The 22521-nt window shown below is 44.2% G+C and overlaps 1 protein-coding gene across 7 annotated transcripts in view; it reads left to right on the top strand.

Annotated features, from left to right (window-relative positions):
* The window catches only part of hycc1 (hyccin PI4KA lipid kinase complex subunit 1), a 98345-nt gene that overhangs the window by 14625 nt on the left and 61199 nt on the right, over positions 1–22521 (top strand). For all 7 annotated transcript variants that reach the window (XM_078238653.1, XM_078238615.1, XM_078238672.1 and 4 more), the window contains 2 exons: positions 13998–14123; positions 18178–18250. In XM_078238653.1, coding sequence (XP_078094779.1) covers positions 18200–18250 — 51 coding nt within the window. In that variant the 5' untranslated portion in view covers positions 13998–14123; positions 18178–18199. The remainder of the gene's footprint in view (positions 1–13997; positions 14124–18177; positions 18251–22521) is intronic.

Raw genomic sequence — 22521 nt, 5'->3', positions numbered from 1 at the left:
GAAGTTGGATAAAGGAGAGCCACAGGACGTGATTTATTTAGATTTCCAGAAGGCCTTTGACAAGGTGACGCATAGGAGACTGTTAAATAAATTAAGAGCCCATGGTGTTAAGGGTAAGTTCCTGGCATGGATAGAGGATTGGCTGACTGGCAGAAGGCAGAGAGTGGGGATAAAGGGGTCTTTTTCAGTGTGGCAGCCGGTGACTAGTGGTGTGCCTCGGGTTGGTGCTGGGACCGCAACTTTCCACAATATATGTCAACAACTTGGAAGAAGGAACTGAAGGCACTGTTACTAAGTTTGCACATGATACAAAGATACGTAAAGGGGCAGGGAGGCTGCAGTAGGACGTGGGCAAAGAGGTAGCAGATGGAGTACAATGTGGAAAAGTGAGGCTATGCACTTTGGAAGAAGGAATGGAGGCATAGACTATTTTCTAAATGGGGAAATGCTTAAGAAATCAGAAGTACCAAGGCACTTGGGAGTCCTTGTTCAAGATTCTCAAGGTTAACATGCAGGTTCAGTCGGCAGTTAGGAAGGCAAATGCAATGTTAGCATTCATGTCGAGAGGGCTAGAATACAAAAGCAGGGATGGACTTCTGAGGCTGTGTAAGGCTCTGGACAGACCCCATTTGGAGTATTGTGAGCAGTTTTGGGCCCCATATCTAAGGAAGGATGTGCTGGCCTTGGAAAGGGTCCAGAGGAGGTTCACAATGATTCCTGGATGAAGAGCTTATCGTATGAGGAACGGTTGAGGACTCTGGTTCTGTACTCATTGGAGTTTGGAAGGATGAGGGGGGATCTTATTGAAACTTACAGGATACTGCGAGGCCTGGATAGAGTGGACGTGGAGAGGATGTTTCTACTAAGAAAAGCTAGAACCAGAGGGCACAACCTCGGGCTAAAGGGACTTCCTTTAAAACAGTTGAGGAATTTCTTCAGCCAGAGAGTGGTGAATCTGTGGAACTCTTTCCTGCAGAAGGCTTTGGAGGCCAGGTCATTGAATGTCTTTAAGATAGGTTCTTGATCAGGGGATCAGGAGTTATGGGGGAAAAGGCAGGAGAATGGGGAAGAGAAAAATATCAGCCATGATTGAATGGTGGAGCAGACTCGATGGGCCAAGTGGCCTAATTCTGCTCCTATGATGGCCTAAGGTGTTGCTTTTTTTATTTGCCTCTCAATACTTGTAATGGTACATACAAGCTTAAGGCAGTACTTAAAAAGTTTTGACATGTGGCTTTGTGCAAGTAATCCGTAAAGAAAAAAAGTCATTCAACAAATGAAAAAGTAGATGCAAGTAAACTAGACTAAGATGTAGCAAAGCGGGTTGTGTCCAATCTGCAGTATGCAGAAACCTGTGGACAATGCAGCATCTGTCTCAACACTGCTCAGTTGTTAAGTTGGAGATACTCTGACACAACAGAGGGGCAAGGTATCTGGGCTGTTGCTCCAGATTTCAGTAATGCCATGTGGAGAGATGCAGAATGGGATTGGTGTGACCATTAGTGTGCAGAGTTAAGCAAACACAAGCGCGATAGAAAGCAAGGAACCATGGCAACTGATCCGTTCAATAGATGTATTTGCTAACCTCTGTGCAAAAAAAATAGAGATTGTCAGAAGAACAGGCAGAACGTGGACCATGGCACCAAATGGGAAAGGTGTTGAGGAAACCTGACATGGTAATTGTAGGGTATTCTATAATTAGATGAGCAGATAGCAAGTTGTGTTACGATCAAGAGAACAGGATGTCTTATCTACTGGTTGCCTGAAGGAGAAGTACCTCAATCCCGCTTGAAAAAGAATATTGAAGAGGGAGGGAGAAGGATCCAGTCATTATGGTCTGTGTTGGACCAGTGACATAAGCAAAAGGTCCTGTTTGGAGCACACCTGCAACTAGGAGCTAAATTAAAGAACAGGTTCTCCGAGAGTTAATTTCTGGATTATTATTCAAACCAAGTGTAACCTGACATTGGGATAAACAGATTTAGGAGATGAACACTTGGCTGTCGGAGTGATGTGGGAAAGGGGCTCCATTTTATGGGACACTGGCACTAATAGTCCGTCAGAAAAAAAAGGTACCATTTTAGCACAGGCTCCACCTGAACTAGGGTTCTAGTAGAAAGGAAAGAAGGGTGGTCACAAGAATTTTAACCTTAAGATGGAGAGGCTGAGACGGAAAAGGCAGTATTAATAATCGTTTGATACAAGTGATGGGGAAACATGTAGAATTACAGTCAGAGCTTGTGCTGTAGGCATTGCAGGCTAGGGAAAACTAAAAGATGTAATGTCGTTAAGCCAGGAGAGTGAAATGAGTAAATGCAAGTGATTAGACTGTATATCCGAAATGAGCATTCTTTGTACAGATAGATGGAGTAGAAGGAACAAATTGGAAGAACTGCAGCCACAAATTCAACCTGGAGGGTATGACATGATGGTCATTGCTGAAGCATAGCTACAAGATGGTGAGGGCTGGGAATATACCAATTTTATAAAGCATGTAACAGAAATAGGGAAACGATTTTGAGGGGGGAGGAATAACCTTAAAGGATAAAATCACTTCCATATCTTTCCTTGCATAACCACACCAGTGATATCAAGCAAAAATAAGCCATCAGTGAAATCTTTAAGGGTGGAATCAAGAATATGAAGGGGATTTAAGACTTCTATTAGGAGATATGTCAAGACCCCCCGCCCCTTGTTATGAAGTGTTCACTTGTATAAATGCAGAAATTCAACAAGCTGGTAGCAAAGCAGGGTAGTTTTAATGGGAGATTGTAAATTTGCATATGGATTGGAACAAGCAGATCAGCGCATGTTCGAAAGATAGTGAAATTCTTGTGTATGTTTGTAATAGCTTTCTGTTACAATGTACCTTAGAACCAACAAGCGGACAATTTTAAATTTAGTAATGAGCAATTAGTCCGATTTAGTTGACAGAATATCAGTACAAAACTAAGGATAATATTATGATCAAAAAGGAAACTTGGGAAATGGGAGCAGGAGTAGGCCATTTGGCCTGTTGAGCATGCTCCGCTATTCAGTATGGTGCCCTACGTCAATGCCATACTCCCACTCTTTCCCTATACCCCTTTCTTTCCTTAAACTCATTCAGTGACTTGGCGTCCACAGCCTTGTGTGATATAGTGTTCCACAGGTTTACCACTGTCTGAATGAAAAAATATCTCATCAGTTCTAAATGGCCTACCCCATATCCTGAGACTGTGACGCTCTCTTCTTGTTCTCCCACAGCCAGGGGTAACATCATCCCTACGTCCAGCCCTGTCAAAATTTTTTATGTATTTCATTGACCAAAGAACAATACAACACAGGAACAGGCCCTTCGGCCCTCCAAGCCTGCGCCGCTCCCTGGTCCAAACTAGACCATTCTTTTGTATCCCTCCATTCCCACTCCGTTCATGTGGCTATCGAGATAAGTCTTAAACGTTCCCAGCGTGTCCGCCTCCACCACCTTGCCTGGCAGCTCATTCCAGGCCCCCACCACCCTCTGTGTAAAATACGTCCTTGTGATATCCGTGTTAAACCTCTCTCCACCCCCCCCCCCCCCTTCACTACCTTCTCCACCTGTGCCGTCACCTTCAAGGATCTGTGGACTTGCACACCCAGGTCCCTCTGCGTATCTACACCCCTTATGGTTCTGCCTTTTATTGTATAGCTCCCCCCAACGTTAGTTCTACCAAAATGCATCACTTCGCATTTATCTGGATTGATCTCCATCTGCCATTTCTTTGCCCAAATTTCCAGCCTATCTATATCCTTCTGTCGCCGCTGACAATGTTCCTCACTATCTGCAAGTCCAGCCATTTTCGTGTCGTCTGCAAACTTACTGATCACCCCAGTTACACCTCCTTCCAGATCGTTTATATAAATCACAAACAGCAGAGGTCCCAATACAGAACCCTGCGGAACACCACTAGTCACAGGCATCCAGCCGGAAAAAGACCCTTCCACTAACATCCTCTGTCTTCTGTGACCAAGCCAGTTCTCCACCCATCTAGCCACCTCCCCCTTTATCCCATGAGATCCAACCTTTTGCACCAACCTACCATGAGGGACTTTGTCAAACGCTTTACTAAAGTCCATACAGACGACATCCACGGCCCTTTCCTCGTCAACCATTCTAGTCACTTCAAAAAACTCCCAGGTTAGTGAGGCATGACCTCCCTCTCAAAACCATGCTGACTATCGTTAATGAGTTTATTCCTTTCTAAATGCGTATACATCCTATCTCTAAGAATCCTCGCCAACAACTTCCCTACCACGGTCGTCCAGCTCACTGGCCTATAATTTCCCGGATTATCCTTCCTATCCTTCTTAAATAACGGGACCGCATTAGCTATCCTCCAATCCTCTGGGACCTCACCTGTGTCCAGTGACGAGACAAAGATTTGCGTCAGAGGCCCAGCGATTTCATCTCTTGTCTCCCTGAGCAGCCTGGAATAGATTCCATCAGGCCCTGGGGATTTGTCATTCCCTAAAAAACTGAACACTTCCTCCCTTGTAATGGAGATTTTCTCTAACGGGTCAACACTCCCCTCCGAGACACTCCCAGTCAACACATCCCTTTCCTTTGTGAATACTGACGCAAAGTATGCATTTGGGATCTCCCCTACTTCTTTGGGCTCTAAGCATAATTCCCCACTTTTGCCCCTGAGGTCCGATTTTATTTGCCCTGACAACCCTTTTGTTCCTAACGTATGAATAAAATGCCTTGGGATTCTCCTTAATCCTGTCTGCCAAGGACATTTTGTGACCCCTTTTTGCCCTTCTAATTCCTCGTTTGAGTTCTTTCCTACTTTCTTTGTATTCCTCCAGAGCTCCCTCCGTTTTTAGCTGCCTGAATCTAACGTACGCCACTCTTTTTTTTATTTTTGACCAATCCCTCAATTTCCCTGGTTATCCACGGTTCTCGAATCCTATCCTTTTTTACAGGCACATGCCTATCCTGCAGCCCTAACAACTGTTCCTTAAAAGACTCCCACATGCCAGATGTGGATTTACCCTCAAACAGCCTCTCCCAATCAACAGCTGCCTAATCCCACTAAAGTTAGCATTCCCCCAATCCAACACCTTACCCTTGGGACACCACTCGTCCTTTTCATCACTATCCTAAAGCTAACAGAATTGTGGTCACTATTTGCCACATGTTCCCCTACCGAAACTTTGAAGACCTGACCGGGCTCATTCCCCAGTACTAGGTCCAGTATAGCCCCCTCTCTAGCCGGGCTATCTGCATATTGTTCCAAAGAACCCTCCTGTATGCATTTTACAAATTCCTCCCCATTCAGACTCTCAGCCCTACGCGATTTCCAGTCTATACCAGGGAAATTGAAGTCTCCCACTACAATAACCCTATTTTTCCTGCACCTATCCATTATCTCCTGACATATCCATTCTTCCACTTCCCTTGGGTTGTTGGGGGGCCTGTAGTATACCCCCAACATGGTGACTGCGCCCTTCCTGTTTCTGAGCTCCACCCACAGTGACTCGTTACACGACCCCTCTGAATTGTCCTCCCTCTGCACCGCTGTAATATGCTCTCTAACTAATACTGCTACTCCCCAACCTCTTTTGGCCCCTCCTCTGTCTCGCCTAAAACACTTGCACCCTGGAATATTCAGTTGCCAGTCCTATGCCTCTTTCAACCAAGTCTCTGTCACCGCAATCACATCCAAATTCCTCGTGAGCATTAAGGCCCTAAGTTTGTCTGTCTTGCCTGCTACGCTCCTTGCATTGAAGTGGATGCACTCCAGACCTCCAGGCCCAGTGAGGTCATCCTCCCCCAGAGTGCTCTTCCTCTTTGCCAGCCTTGTCCTGGCCCCAAGCTCATCCCCAGCCTCTACACTTGTAGTCCTAATTTTTTGATCCCCACCCCCCTGCCATATTAGTTTAAACCCACCCGAACTGCACTAGCAAAACTCCCAGCCAGGATGTTCGTGCTCTTCCAATTCAGTTGTGACCCGTCCTTGTACAGGTGCCCTCCTCTCTTGAAAACCTCCCAGTGATCCAGGAATATGAAGCCCTCCCTCCTGGACCAGTCCTTTAGCCAAGCGTTCAATTGTACTATCTCTCTATTCCTAGCCTCACTGGCCCTAGGCATTGGGAGCAGCCCAGAGATTGCCACTCTGGAGGCCCTACTTTTTAGCCTATTTCCCAACTCCCTGAATTGCTCTCGTAGGATCCCCCTGCTCTTCCTATCTACGTCATTTGCACCAATGTGTACAATGACATCCGTTTCTTTATCCTCCCCTTTTAATATGCCTCCTATCTGCTCGGAGGCATCCAGTACCCCAGCACCAGGTAGGCAGACTACTATCCTGGAGTCCTGTTCGCACCCACAGATCCACTAATTCTTCTAAACTCTAATGAATGCAGGCCTAGTTGGCACAATTACTCAGACAATCTTGCCATCCCAGGGATCAATCTGGTGAATCTTTGCTGCACTCCCTCTATATGGCAAATATATATTTTCTTTGGTATGGAGTCCAAAGCTGTGCGCACAATTCTGGGTGTGGCCTCACTAAGGCCTTGCACAGCTGCAATAAGACATTCTTGCTCCTGTAATCAAGTCCTTTGCAGTGAAGGCCAACGTTTGCTTTCCTAACTGCTTACTGTACCTGCATGCTTGCTTTCTGTAAGTGGTATACAAGGCCATCCAGGTCCTTTTGTACATCAACATATCCCAATCTATTACCATTTAAATAATCCTCTGACTTTCTGTTTTGCCTAATTATGTGGATAAAATCTCATTTGTCCATGTATTTGCTCACTTGCTCAACTTAACTAAATTGCCTTGAAGCTTCTTGACTTCCTCCTCACTTGCATTCCAACCTACTTTTGTGTTATCAAATTCAACGTAGTGTTTAAATGGGAGAAATGCAAAACAGCTAAGGTTTTAGATTTGGGTAAAGCTGACTTCAACAGCCTGAGTCAGAACATTTGCAAAAACAGCTGAAGTCAGCAGAAGGTTAATATCATCTGAAATGCACCATTTGCCATCCCGTCATATCCCATACAGGCTCTGAATGCATTGCAGTATGATACATAACCCATACATACCCATATAACTATCCGAGTTCGCAGCAGGCAATTTGGCCCCTTGAGCCTGCTTTGATGGTATGATGGCTGATCTGATTGTGGCTTCAACTCTCCTGTCTACCTTCTATAACCTTTGACTTCTGTGTCAATCAATTTATCTAACTCTGATTTAAAATAAATATTTGACCCTGTCTCCACTGCTCTCTGGAAAGATAATTCCACATACTAGATACAATAGAGAATAGTTATATTCGTCTAATGCAGTGGTTCCCAAACTTTTTTCACTGGGCCGCACTTTTGGAATAAAAATTTGCTCGCGCCACACCGAATTTTTTATTGATAAATACATTCAAAAACAACTCCTAGCAGTGCTTGATTCATAACATAGAACACAACTGCTTTATAATATGATCATGGGACATCCAGAAAGTATAAAACAATGCTTGTTTAAACCATGCTTAAATGTTTCTTTGATTGTACTTGAATCTTCCCGCCACACTTGCCATCCCCTCTCGCCGCACCAGTGTGGCGCGCCGCACCCTTTGGGAACCACTGGTCTAATGTCTCTACCTGAAACCTGAGGTCAGAACTGGCCTTCTGAGATGTTTAAGAAATAACAAGCTGTTACCCAGCCGAACCACATTCTGGCATTTAGCCTCAAGTTTGTGCAGTGATCTGATTTCAAGGGGAGTTTGATCATATCGTTGAAAACATAACTGCAGATGAGGCCATTTTTTGGCTCGTCCATCATGTTTCTTGAGACCAAGAGGGCAGCAAACGTGGAACGTTTTTATGGTGCTCAAGTCCATTTGCAGGTCATGTAACTAGATGGCTGAAAGAGACGACTCAAACTGACTGTGGGAGCACTAGTCTCTCTTTGACCTTTACAAATATCAGTTGAAATTTGTTTAGGAAATGGTACCTGAAAAATATAAATACTGATTTGACTACTGTGACAAGAAGGTACCAACATAGGGGATTTTAAAGCCATTATGTGGATGGTAAAATGAGACCTGTGCAATCACCACAAGAGGACAAAAGTGGACATGATTGATATTGTCATTATAATATTATAAGCTTTGGAACCTGAATTTGAATTTACATTGAAATTTTGGTGATCCCAGTAAGGATAATAAAGCATTAAAATTATTTACAAATTGATGATACTCTGAAATTGGGGCATATGTGAAGTGAACAAGGAAATGAATAGTCAAAATTTTAGCAAAAAAGCTTTGAAGGTTTTGGTGAATCGTGTAGTGCACTGTACAACAAAGTGAGAGGTTGCAGGTACTGGATGCTTTTTTAATGGGTACTTTTAATATGTATGCTATTGTACTCCCAGGAGGATGACAGAAAAATAACAGTTGTACTCTTATCACCAGAATAGAAATAACAACGGAAATACTCCAATGTGTCTGTGCAATAGCTTTCCAGATGCATTCTAAGCCTCGAGTTTCAACTCGTTGTGTTATCATTGCAAAGAAATGCAAGTACTGGATATAATTAATTTTTACAAACCTCCTATGGCTTTGTTCAATGTCTCAGATGTTATAAATCCCAAAGAGATCAAATGATAAATGTAATTAGTTTATCAAATACCTTTATACTAGCAAAAGATTCTGCTTAGCTACAGGTTTAAATTTGACCGTAAAAGCCTTTTTTAATTGAATATGGTGTTGCCCATCCTGAAACCACCTTTAATTTTCATTTTTCCATAAAATAAGTGCAAGTGCCCAAAGTGTTTAGAATGCATGTTGGTCAGAGTTCTGCTCAGTGACTCCATTGTAGTAACTTTTGTAGAACACACTTTGTCAGAATTCCAAAATAGATGCTTTACATTTGTTTGTTTGTTGAATCCGAACTGCTTTGAATAATGGCTTCCCTGGAGGCCATCAGATTCAAAATTTAAAGCAGCAACACCTGGCCAATCAAATAAACCTGTTGGACTTTAACCTGGTGTTGTTAAACTTCTTACTGTGTTTACCCCAGTCCAACGCCGGCATCTCCACATCATGACTACCATAGAAATCACGCTGTGGCCAGTATTCCTGTCAATAATTCTTTTTAGAATGGCCCTGTTGCCCCATGTGTTTTGAGAGCTATTTTAGTCCCTGTTTTAAGTTGTTTTGCTTTAATGTTGGTCATTAAATTTGTCTGTATTCTTGTTTAACAAAGTGCATATTGTTTTGCGCCAGTCTGAAGTAGGGCTTGCCCATTCAGTGCTATTTTGGAATGGCCTCTCTCACTTGCTGATCCATCCTCACTGCTGACCCTTTGGTTCACAACTTGCCTCCTGCAAGTCTAAGCTACCCCTCCTGCCTCTCACTGCTCTTCCACGCTCACAGGGAGGGTTCAGGAGACCGGAGTGTGAGACCTGGGGAGTGAGAGTTTTCAGCGAGGGGAAGGATTGGGGAGTGGCAGTGGGGTGCAGGTTAGGGGTGCGAGAGGCTGCAAGCCAGTTGGAGAGAGGGGGGGAGAGAGAGAGAACAAACTTGATGGTCACAGCCAGGAGTGGAGGTTGGAGGGGATCATGTGTGATTGGGCGTTTGGGAAGCAAGAGTGAAAGTTAGCATATTCCTTTATATTTTGTTTAAAAATAATAGCTAATTTACAAATATAGAAATTGAGGAACACTGTCTATTTTGCCAGTTGTGATTTGTTATTTGTCGATTTGAAATTTGAGCTGCCCTGGACTAAGGGTGATGCTTTTAGGAAAGTGAATCAGTGGCACAGTGGTTATCACTGCTGCCTCACTGCACCAGGGAACTGGGTTCAATTCTGGCTTCGAGTGACTGTGGAGTTTGCATGTTCTCCCCGTGTCTGCGTGGGTTTTCTCCAGGTACTCCAGTTTCCTCCCACAGTCCAAAGATGTGCGGGTTAGGTTGATTGGCCATGGTAAATTGTCCCATAGTGTCAGGGGGAGTAGCAAGGTAAATGCATCTGGTTGGGAGGGTGCGGCCTGGATGGGATTGTGGTCAGTGTGGACTTGATGGGCTGAATGGCCTCCTTCTGCACTGCAGGGATTCTTAGTGCATGTTTTATTCATTACACTAAACCACTATTTATCTTAAATTTTGGGCACTGAACATTGGGATAGGCAAAGGTCAATCAGCCCCTTGAGCATGTTTTGCCCATATTTGTAGGAATTGATGCTACTTGGCTGCAATTTCTTGCAAGAAATGGTTGAAAGAAAATTTTGTTGAATCCGACAGAGAGAAAGGTATTTGTCATTAGTTAAATGGCTTAAGATTTGTCACCATTTTGACAAATCTGGGTTTGCAAATCATTCAGTGATTCATAATGAACTATGAAATTCCTGAAGGGGCAAGGACAATAATTGTATGTTCTTGAGTGATCTTTGAGTGCAACATTTTTTCCTATTGACTCACTGAGTAGATGTGAAGTACAGAACATGCAGCTACTTATTTTCAAGTCATTAGAGGTAATATTCTTCGTCATTACTAAATAGGGTAATTTCAAAATGTTCTGAAGACATTTGGTTAGGAATCCTTTGTTAGCAATTGAAGTTTTCAGCTGAAGTTTGTGCAATCAAAATGTCAGTAGCTTAAGTAAGCAAAGTGTTTACTTTGTCAGTAATCATATGAATGTAGTCATAATTCAGAAACCTCAAATGAGGCTAAGATTTGAAAGGGAACTTGCCCGCAGGATTGAGAACATGGGGAACAGACTCCCAGAGAACATAGCTGTGTATTGACAACTACAAAAAGGAGCTGTATAACTTCTTGACATTCAGTGGCAGTACCATCAGTGAATCCCCCACTATCAATATCCTGGGGGTTGCTATTGGCCAGAAACGAAACTGGACTAGCCATATAAATATTTATAGCAACAAGAACAGTTCAGAGGCGAGGGATCCGGTGGTGTCTGACTCTGCAAAGCTTGGCCACAATCGAAAAGGTGCAAGTCAGGAGTGTGATGGAATACTGTCCATTTGCCTGGATGAGTGTGGCTGCAATAACACTTCAAGCTTGACACCATCTATCCAGGACACAGCCTGCTTGGTTGGCAAGCCTTCCACAAATATGCACTCCCTCTACCACTGGTGCATAGTAGCAGTAGTGTGTATTATCCATAAGATGCACTGTGGGAACTCACCAAAGCTCTTTGGGCAGTACCTTCCAAACCCATGACCACTCCATCTCCAAGGAAGAGGGAAGCAGACACATAGGAACAACCCCACCTGGATATTCCCCTTCAAGCCATTCACCATCCTGACTTCACTGTTGCTGGGCCAAAATCCTAAAGCTCCCTCCTAACAGCTGTGGTTGTACCAATACCGACAAAAACCATGTGGACTGCAGTGGTTCAAGAAGGCAACTTGCCACCACCACGAGCAACTAGGAATGGGTAATGAATCCTGGCTTAGCCAGTGAAGCCCATATCCCTTGAATGAATGAAAGAAAATCTGTTGAGATGGCGATTAAAGGTTAGAGAGATTAATTTCATTGCCGTTTTATATTTATAAATATCTTTTCTGACTTGGACCTGTATATAGCTATTCCTAAACTTAATATACTCTTCCTGTCCAGTGAAATAAAATCTATTGTCTGAACTTTCATAAGGAGGGTTTAATTTGATCATAAAACCCAGAAAAATTCAACAAATTCATTTTAAATACTGTAAAATGCTATATTGTATTCTTAAATGAATAATTATAAGGATTAGGCCATTCAACCTCTTGAGCCTGCTCCCCCATCCAATAAGATCATGGCTGACCTGATCATGGCTTTAACTCTCTTTTATGTCTGTCCTCCAAGCCCTTCACTCCTTTTTGTAGATTCAGTGACCCAGATTTCACAGCTCTCCGGGGTAGAATATTCCAAGTATTGATGCTCTGGGAGCAGAAATTCCTCCTCCTAAATAAAAACAGAAAATATTGCAAATAGTCAGCAGGTTATGGTAGCATCTGTGGAGAGAGCTAATGTTTCAGGCCTGTGACCATCAGAGCTGGGGGAAGTTAGAAATAGGGTAGGTTTTGAGCAAGGCGGGTGGGACAAGGACAGCAGGAAATACTATGGTCAGGTGAAAGACAGAGATTGAATAACATGAGTTAATCTTCTATGGCCAAGGGGAATAGTGATGGGGCAAGAAAAGAAACAAAGGTGTGCTGCTAACAGCACGCAAAAAATAAGAAAAACTGAATCCTACAAAGGAAACAAAATTAATACGGAGATCGTGGTCTGAACTTGCTGAACTCTATCTGTCTTGAAGGCTGTAAAGTGCCTCGTTGAAAGATTCAATGCTGCTTCTCAAACGTGCATTGACTTTCACTGGAATAATGCAGTAGGCGAAGGTCAGAAATGTCCGTGTGGGAGCAAGGTGATGAATTCATGTACCAGGCTCCCGGAAGCTTGGGGTCATACTTGCTGAATGAATGGAGGGAATAGTCCCTTTGGAATGCTGCGAGGGGAGGAGGGGTGGGGAATGTTTTTGGAGATGGCAGTAAATGATTCATTGAATATGGAAGTTGGTGAGGTGGGAAGTGAGGACAATGGAAAACTCTATTGGGGAGTTGATAGGAGACCCCTTATTCTGTTAAAATGCCCCCTAATTCTAGATTACCCCAGTGAGAGGAAACCTCCCCACAGCATCTATGTTGTCGAGCCTTTTCAGTCTTGCATTTCAGTAAAATCACCTCTTGCTCTTGACTCTAAAGATAGGCCCAACATTTCCTCATCAGACAACCCCTTCATCCCATGACTCGGTTTAATAAACCTTCTCTGACCTGTCTCCAATACAAAAATATCCTCCATTGAGTAAGGAGGCTAAAACTATATGCAGTACTCTTGATAATTTTGGGTTGTGTTTTCAGATGAAAACTGATAGTCATTAGTGTTATTTGCTTTGAAAGAATATGGAGTTCATACAACAGATCATGTGAAAGAACTCTTGAATCACTCTGGGTTTATAACAATATCTAATAACTTGTCACCTTCAGAAGTATTAAACTTTTACATCACATTTTGCTTTGCAACTACACAAATGTGGTCTCAATTTTGGAATCTGGAATTCCAATCTGGTGGGGAGGGGCGTCATTCCACTGGGGTCTGCAACTGAATCTTAATCCAGTGTAATGTCAGACTGAGTTTTAAAATTATCTGCGGCACTTTAAGCATTTAATAAAGTTGTGGTTTGTAGCCTCCTGGTGATCTGTCATGTTATGCCACATTTGGCTGTCTTGCGCCACCCTAACAGATGCACTGTAGGTTGTCTGCAACTACTCTGACAAGTGGATTGTTTTAAATGTTTTGGAAAATCTGTGCATATGTATAAGCATGCAAGTACAAAGCTCTTGTCCCTTCAGTGTATAAGCTTGCAATGGAGAGGAAAATGTATGCCAAAGTCATATCTCGAACTGATTCTGGAGTGTTTTGGTGTGCAAAAGGTTAGAATTTTGAGGTAGTTATATTCAAGTAATTAATTAATGCTCCCTGACACACTGATCTTTTTGCAGAGTGCCATTTATCCTTGCAGTCACTATTATAAAAACTGCAGAGAGGTAGAAAAACTGTCCATTGATTTTTATCTCTGTATTCTTTCCCTGCCTTAATGTTCGTACATTGTATGCATGCATCTAGTGAATCATTTTAAAACTTTTCTGCCTTTTCCCCAGCACGCACCTTTGTTTTTTGGTTCCCTGCCTCTGTACCTGGTTTTATGCAGGTACTACTTTTACCTGGTTTTGACACAAGACCATAATTTTCCTTCGTGTTGCCTGACCTGATTATTTCCAGCCTTTTCTGTTTTTATGCCATTTAATAACTGTTAATGTGCCATAGTACTTTGACTTGTTTGGAGTTAGAAGCACACAATTCTGTCCCCTCCCCTGAAGGTCCAATTTTCCAGTATTGGAGTTTTTAAAATTGTATTTTAATGCCTTTTGGGTACGTATCCTAATTAAAATGTTTGTTCCACCTTCACAGTGACTGAAGATACCTAAACCAAATGGATTGAACAGAATGTACCTGCTTTGGAAGATGAAATCTTTTTCAAATTACTTTTTGGTATAATGAACAAATGTTTTGCTGAGGAGAGTGGCATATTCCAAGGTAAGATATTTAATTGAATGTAGAATACATGCTCCAGTGTGAGTACAAGGTAGTAATTATCTAATATGCGTTATAAAGTTGGGTGGTTTTTAGAACTGCAGTCTGAACCTGAAGGTTATACATGATGTCGCTAAAGTCCTTGTGCAATTTTAAGCTAGTTTACTGATAGAGTAGTTAGGGATCGTAACAATCCAGAATGCGTAAATTACAAAGAATGAAATCAGGAAAGGACATGAGTCCACTGAGCTTCAACCTCTACAATAGTGTATAGTTTTCCCTTTCATGTACTTGAGACATTTATATATTTCAGTGCATTTATGCTGGATGTAACATAAGCAATAAAGACTTTTTTCCCTTAAAAAGAAGTCTCTCAACTTTCATTTTTTTTGTTGAAGGTATTAAATGCTTCAAAATTTTATGATACAAGTTCCATCTACTTGAGCATAGAGCTAAGAACTGCCCCAGTAGTTTGTAATTTACAGGCTTTCATTTGGTGCTGCCTACCTGCTTATTGGCTGGTTGGCACAGCTCTTTGTCCAGGACACTGGCTGTTTACATTTTTTAGGTTTTGCCTCTTAAATTTTATGGGTTTGGAAAAGTCAGTATTCTTCCTGGTTGATGCGATGGACATGATTTTGTAGGAAAGATGAGTGTGAGGCTAATTCAGCTCACCATGATTAAAGAGTAAATTGGACAGCAACTTCTGACGACTATGGTTAAATGCAGAAGTTACTGTTTGAACTTTCCTGCTCCTCCAGAAGCTTTGCCCGGACTGTACATGGAAATACACAAAATGGTGTGAAGTTGCTGTACTTGATAGATCGCTACTAAAGATGCCAGAAAGTTATGGTCTTGTCCATTCAAGTGTAAATGATTTTTAAGCAACAATCCATGTCTTAATTACTGACAAACAACCTCTGACAGTGTGAAGTCTTATTTCTTTAATTATTGTTGGAGATTTAAAAGAATTTTAAAGTTAACAATGTAAGAAATAGGTGCAGGAGTAGACCATGTGGCCCACTGAGCTTCCATAATTGTGATCATGATTAATCTTGAACTTGTATTCCACTTTCTGCCAGCTCTCCATATCCCTTGATTCCATGAGAATCTATCCTTGGCTTTAAATACACTGTGATGGGACATCCACAATGCTCTGACATGCAGAACTCCCAAGGACCCACAGCCGTATGAGTGTAGAAATTTCTGTCATCTCAGTCCTAAATGATTGTCAATTTAAAGTTTAAAAGTTTGTTTACTAGTGTCACGAGTAGGCTTACATTAACACGGCAATAAAGTTGCTGTGAAAATCCCTTAGTTGCCCCACACTGGTGCCTGTTTGGGTACACCCGAGGGAGAATTTAACACTGCTAATGCACCTAAACAGCTCGTCTTTCGGACTGTGGAAGGAAACCTGTGCAGACATGGGGAGGACATGCAAACTCAGCACAGTGTGACCCAAGCTGGGAATTGAGCCCAGGTCCCTGGCACTGACGCAACGGTGCTAACCACTCCGCTTTTATACTGAAGCTGTGTCCATGTTCTAAATTCCTCCATCAGGGGAAACTAATCTTGAGCCCTTTCAGAATATTTATATCTTTGAATAAAGTCACCCCCCCCCCCCCCTCCCCTCCCCCACCAATCTTCTAAACTCCAAAGAATATAAGTGCACTTTACTCAACCTTTCACTGTGGGACAACCCACTCCTTCCAGTGGCCATAATCTTGCCTGTCGCTCTAAATTCGCCATTGTCAGGTGAGATGATTGCACAAGCCAAAGTTAACTTTTTCTGGTTTTATTGATGGATGCAAATTACTGTATTTTCTTTGTGTTGCATATTGAGATTTGGAGTGTTTTAAGAATAAAGCATTAAAGAATAAGACTAATATAACGGGCCAATTAGGCACTACATTTTTTCTGGAATGGTGAGTCATGGGGTAAACAAATGAAAATTGATGGGTGTAATGTACTATATAGCCGCCTTGTAAACTAGATCATTAGTTAATTTCCATTCAAAAAGTTATTCAACTCAAAATTGTATTGGGGATTATGGATGCATTAAAATAACCTGAACATTTCAAAATGTTATCTTGCAATTTTCTATCCATATGATGAGAACTTGGTGCACAGGGGCAGTGGTGGCATAGTGATAATGTCACTGGACTGGTAATCCAGAGGCCCACACTCATGTTCTGGGGACAATGGTTCAAATCCCACCATGGCAGTTGGTGGAATTTAAATTCAGTTAATAACCGGAAATTGAACAACTAGTCTCAGTTTTGTGATCACCATTATTGTCGTAAAAACCCACTTGGTTCAATAATGTCCAATGTGGCAGGAAATCTGTTGTCCTTGCCTGGTCTGGCTCTCTGACTTCAGATCCACAGCAATGTGGTTGACTCTTAACTGTCCTCCAAAAATGGTGTTGGCATGCCAGTGGGTTTCAAGGGCAATTAGGGGTGGAAATGTTATCAATGATTCCCACATAGAATCATAGAAGAATCATAGAAACCCTACAGTGCAGAAGGAGGCCATTCGGCCCATCGAGTCTGCACCGACCACAATCCCACCCCACATACTTACCCGTTAATCCCTCTAACCTACGCATCCCAGGACTCTAAGGGGCAATTTTTAACCTGGCCAATCAACCTAACCCGCGCATCTTTGGACTGTGGGAGGAAACCGGAGCACCCGGAGGAAACCCACGCAGACACGGGGAGAATGTGCAAACTCCACACAGACAGTGACCCGAGCCGGGAATCGAACCCGGGACGCTGGAGCTGTGAAGCAGCAGTGCTAACCACTGTGCTACCGTGCCGCCCATCTCATGAAAGAATAAAGGAAAGTACAATTGGACTGTAGTTAATCAAGGTGGTGTTGTCTGAATTCTGTGCAATAGTTACCATGAACAAAAGCTTAATTATGCATGATTAATGAAGACTTCCTTATAACAGGATACGCCTTAATTTGGAGAAATCCATATTTAACTATCTTATTGCTTGTAAGTATCATTTAATCTGTCAGTCAATTTTAGATTTAGCCTGGGCACACTGTCCCAACAGCAGGATGTTCTTTTCCCTTTTGAATAGAATCTAGAAAAGTGAAGAGCATTTTGTGTCTGCAATGTTCGGTACTGTGATTTAGGTGGTTAGTGTTATTCAGAGGTATTATAACGTGTGAGAAAGCAGTTTTGGTTCACTTGAAGAATAATGGAAACTGCCTTTACGGGCACAGAAGGACTGAAAGCCAATGATCTTTGATCCTGCAAAATTTAATTCAAATTCAGCTATCTAAAAACAGGCAGTGTTTGAAAAACCAGACTTGGGTCATGCAGAAATTTTAAATGAGTGGAAAAATTTATTGTTCAGTTGCTACATTGGCACAAAAGTGTGACAAATAATTATCTGCTTTGCGTGCCTGATGTTTTGAATGGCTCAGCAGCCCTTGGACCTGTCCGATCTAACTCCAAAAAGCTCAACGTGTTGCAGCATCGGTGTGGTTTCATGCACCTGTCATTTCCTGCACTCAGTAGTTGATGTGGTAGACATGGTTAACTCATCCAGGAAGAAAAGCCTCTTGCAAAATCGAATATTTAACTTAGTATTGCACTTGGGCTTAAATTCAAAACATTGCACTGTGCACTGGCTGCTACCTTGCAGTTGACCCGACAGTTCAAAGAGAATTATTAGAGTACTGTGTAAAGTTTGCATGAAGTTTTAAAAAGACAAATCGTTTTCAGTTACAACAGTTCTTGATATTTTAGTTCAATCTTACCTCGTTTTAAACCAGGTGTGTTGTTGTGAGGAAGTGGGGAGGCAGGGAAGAATCATTAAATGCTTTGGATAAAAAGTGAATCTCAGAAGATACATGGCCATTAAATTACTTTGCAGTCATATCATATTTGGCTTCTATGTATGGCCCATTTGTTATATTATCTTATTTCTTTTGAAAGTATCCCAGTTATCACTAAACAAATTATTTTATCTGTATGTTAACAGTTAGATTCATGTCATTATTTTAGATATCATTCTAATTTTGTGCTTTTCTTTCATAAAAGTTGAACCAAGTGCAATACAAAGATGTTGGCCACAGACAAAGGAGTAGTGGAGGAATGGCTTTCTGAATTTAAGGTATAGTTCTCGCTAACTCCCTATGTTCAAATTGAGCAGTCAGTGTAAGTCATTTATCGTAACATTATCTTACTAAATTGCTATTTAAAAGCATACGATTCCCGGCTTGGGTCACTGTCTGTGTGGAGTTTGCACATTCTCCTCGTGTCTGCGTGGGTTTCCTCTGGGTGCTCCAGTTTCCTCCCACAGTCCAAAGATGTGCGGGTTAGGTTGATTGGCCATGATAAAATTGCCCCTTAGTTTCCTGAGATGTGTAGGTTAGAGGGATTAGTGGATAAAATATGTAGGGATATGGGGGTAGGGCCTGGGTTGGATTGTGGTCGGTGCAGATTCGATGGGCCGAATGGCCTCTTTCTGCACTGTAGGGTATTATGATTCTATGATTCATACAAGTAAACAGAGTACAGTTTTATGGCGTACTACTACTAGAGTGTGTTCAGGATGTTGGATGGACTGCCTTTTGGAAGAGTAGGAAGTGGCAGAAACTGCAGTAGCCTTTGTGGGGTGTGGGGCCTCAGTATTGGTGAATGCTGGAAGTGACAACACTGGAACTAGCTGGTCATAGTTTGAGGATAAGGGGCAAAACGCCTGGGACTGAGGTGAGGAGAAATTTCTTCATCCGGAGAGTGGTGGATCTGTGGAATTCACTAACACAAAGTAGTTCAGGCCAAAACATTGAGTGATTTCAAGAAGAAATTTAGATATAGATCTTGGGATGAATAGATGTATCTCTAACTGTAAGTGAGTCTCACATGGAAAGTTGCCTTCCTGCTGCCAGGTAAAGGACATTAGGGAGAGGATGCAGAATATTCTGCAAGGGAGGGGAGTGAGTCAGATTTTGAGATGTTGGGACCAATGGAAGAGAGCACAGATACAGTACTGAGGTACTATGAACATAGAGGGGTCGATGGGAGTTAGGAAAAAGGACATTGAAGTTAATCTCTGGATTGTTCACAGAGCAAACTACTAGCGAGAGTAGAAATAGGAAAATGAGGAGGATCATGGTATGGTTTGAGGGAGGTCTTAAGATTCATGGAGCATTATGATAGTGATGCACTATCAATCAAGCAAAGACTAGTTTGTATGCAAGAACAAATAGGCTTTTATTAGCAAAAGACTTGGAGCACACCCATGCTGATGAACTGGTCCAGAGACTGAGGGAGGGGGGTGGGGAGCAGTCGCCTTTATACCTGGACTGGGGGGGGGAGGAGTCTCGGGCAGGGCCGGCAGGGGCATGCTTAGGCATGTCTCACACACGGGCAATAAGCTTAACAGTGGTTTACCACATTCAGCCCCTGCTTTTAAAAGAGTCCGGTGAGGTGGGTGGAACGATATTTACAGAATTATAAATTTACAAATTTAGTCTCTCTCGGGGCTTGATCTGCCGCTGCAACCGCCATAGTGCCGGTTGTGGTGTCGGTTCCGGTGGCCGCGGTGTTGGTTCAGGTGCCAGGCCGTAGTCGCTAGAGTCGTCTGTAGTCCATTCCGATTGTCGGGTGCGTGGTGGCGGCTCCTGGGGCTCAGGCGTGCTGTATATAGGGGTTGGGGGTGTGGGGTTGTGGGTCGTCGTGGTCCCTGGGGCACCTGTGGGTGCCAAGTCTCGAATGGAGACTGTGTCCTCCCGCCCGTCGGCGTACGCCACATAGGCATATTGGGGGTTGGCGTGGAGGAGTTGGACCCTTTCGACCTGGGGGTCCGACTTATGGGTCATCACGTGCTTCCGGAGCATGACAGGGCCTGGGGACGTCAGCCAAGACGGTGGTGAGGTCCGCGAGGAGGACTATCTGGGGAAAACAAACATTCTTTCGTGAGGGGTAGCATTGGTAGCTGTGCAAAGGAGTGATCTAATCGAGTGTGGTGCATCAGGGAGGACCTCTTGCCAGCGGGTGACTGGAAGACCTTTAGACCTCAGAGCTAGTAAAACGGCCTTCCAGACTGTCGCGTTCTCCCTCTCTACCTGTCCATTCCCCCTGGGGTTGTAGCTGGTGGTCCTACTCGAGGCTATGCCTTTGGAGAGCAGCTCATCACTCATAAAGGAGGATCCCCAGTCGCTATGGATATAGCTAGGGAAACCGAACAGGGTGAAGAGGCTGTGCAGGGCCCTGACGACCGTGGCCGAGGTCATATCCGAGCAGGAATAGCGAAGGGGAAACATGAATATTCATCAATGACATTGAGGAAGTATATGTTGCGGTCAGAAGAGGGGAGGGGGCCTTTGAAGTCGACGCTTAGGCGTTCGAAAGGGTGGGTGGCCTTTGAGGTGTGCTCTGTCTGGCCGATAGAAGTGCGGCTTGCACTCTGCGTAGACCTGGCAGTGTCTGGTTATAGACCTGACTTCCTCAATGGAGTAGGGCAGGTTACGGGCTTTAATGAAGTGAAAAAACCTGGTGACTCCCGGGTGGCAGAGGTCGTTGTGGAGAGTCTGCAATTGGTCTATTTGTGCGCTGGCACATATTCCCCGGGACAGGGCGTCTGGGGGCTCATTGAGCTTCCCGGGCCGGTATAAGATGTCGTAATTGTAGGTGGAAAGCTCGATTCTCCACCTCAATATTTTATCATTTTTGATCTTGTCCTGCTGCGTGTTGTTAAACATGAATGCAACTGACCGTTGGTCCGTGAGTAGGGTGAATCATTTACCAGCTAAGTAGTGGCGCCAGTGCCGTACAGCTTCCACTATGGCTTGGGCCTCCTTCTCGACAGAGCAGTGTTGAATTTCAGGGCCTTGGAGGGTTTGTGAGAAGAAGGCCACGGGTCTGCCCGCCTGGTTAAGGGTGGTGGCTAGGGTGAAGTCAGACGCATCGCTCTCCACCTGGAACAGGATGGATTCGTCTACAGCGTGCATCATGGCCTTCGCGATGTCTGCTTTGATGCGGTCGAAGGCCAGGCTGGTCTCTGCCGTCAGGGGAAAAGAGGTGGATTTGATGAGCGGACGGGCTTTATCCACATAATTGGAGACCCACTGGGCGTAATACGAGAAGAAGCCCAGGCATCTCCTCAGTGCTTTGAGGCTGGTGGGGAGGGGAAGTTCCAGGAGGGGACGCATGCGGTCGGGATCGGGACCGATGACCCCGTTTTCCACAACATAACCAAGGATGGCAAGGCGGCGTGTGCGGAATACGCACTTCTCCTTATTATGGGTCAGATTTAGGAGTGTGGCGGTGTGGAATAATTTGTGGAGGTTGGTGTCGTGGTCCTGCTGATCATGGCCGCAGATGGTGACGTTATTCAGGTACAGGAAGGTGGCCCACAGCCTGTTCTGGTCTACCATTCGGTCCATCTCACGCTGGAAAACCAAGACCCCGTTGGTCTCGCCGAAGGGGACCCTAAGGAAGTGATAGAGGCGGCCATTCGCCTCGAAGGCAGTATATTGGCGGTCTTCCGGGCGGATAGGGAGCTGGTGGTCTGCAGATTTTAAGTCGATGGTGGAGAACACCTAATATTGCGCAATCTGATTAACCATGCCAGATATGTGGGGAAGGGGGTACACGTCCAGCTGCATGTAGCGGTTAATGGCCTGACTGTAGTCAATGACCATGCGATGTTTCTCCCCAGTCTTAACGACTACTTGGGCTCTCCAGGGGCTGGTACTGGCCTCAATGATCCCCTCCCCGAGGAGCCGTTGTACTTCAGACCTGATAAAAGCTCCGTCTCCAGCACTGTACCGGCTGCTCTTGGTGGCGATGGGCTTGCAGTCGGGGGTGAGATTTTCAAACTGTGAGGGAGGGGCGACTTTAAGGGTCGAGAGGCTGCAGGTGGTGCGCGGTGGGCGATCTAAGAACTGCTGATTGCAAACAGAGCGGGGGGAAAGGCCCATTATACTCCATGGTGACACTCTTAAGGTGACACAGGAAATCTAGCCCCAGGAGTACGGCAGCGCAGAGTTGTGGCAGCACGAGGAGCCTGAAGTTTTTGTACACTGTGCCCCGTACAGTCAGGGTCGCCACGCAGTATCCGAGGACATCCACCGAGTGGGACTTTGAAGCCATGGAGATCGTTTGCTTCACTGGCAGTACTGAAAGGGCGTAGCGACTCACTGTGTTAGGGTGAATAAAGCTCTCCGTACTCCCACAGTCAAATAAACAGTTTGTAGTGCGACCGTTTACCCCGATGTCCATCATGGACCTGGCGAGTTGGTGAGGCTTGGATTGGTCCAGCGTAACCAAAGCCACCGTTGGATTTTGCGACGCGGCTGACGGCATCCAAGATGGCAGTCCGCACGGCTCACACGTGGCTACCGGCGCCCAAGATGGCGGCCCCCACGGGTCGCACGC

The sequence above is a fragment of the Mustelus asterias genome, chromosome 2, assembly GCF_964213995.1.
Source record: "Mustelus asterias chromosome 2, sMusAst1.hap1.1, whole genome shotgun sequence".
Classification (NCBI taxonomy): Eukaryota; Metazoa; Chordata; class Chondrichthyes; order Carcharhiniformes; family Triakidae; genus Mustelus; species Mustelus asterias.
The sequence above is the reverse complement of the archived record's forward strand: the minus strand, read 5'-3'. Positions and strand labels throughout refer to the sequence as shown.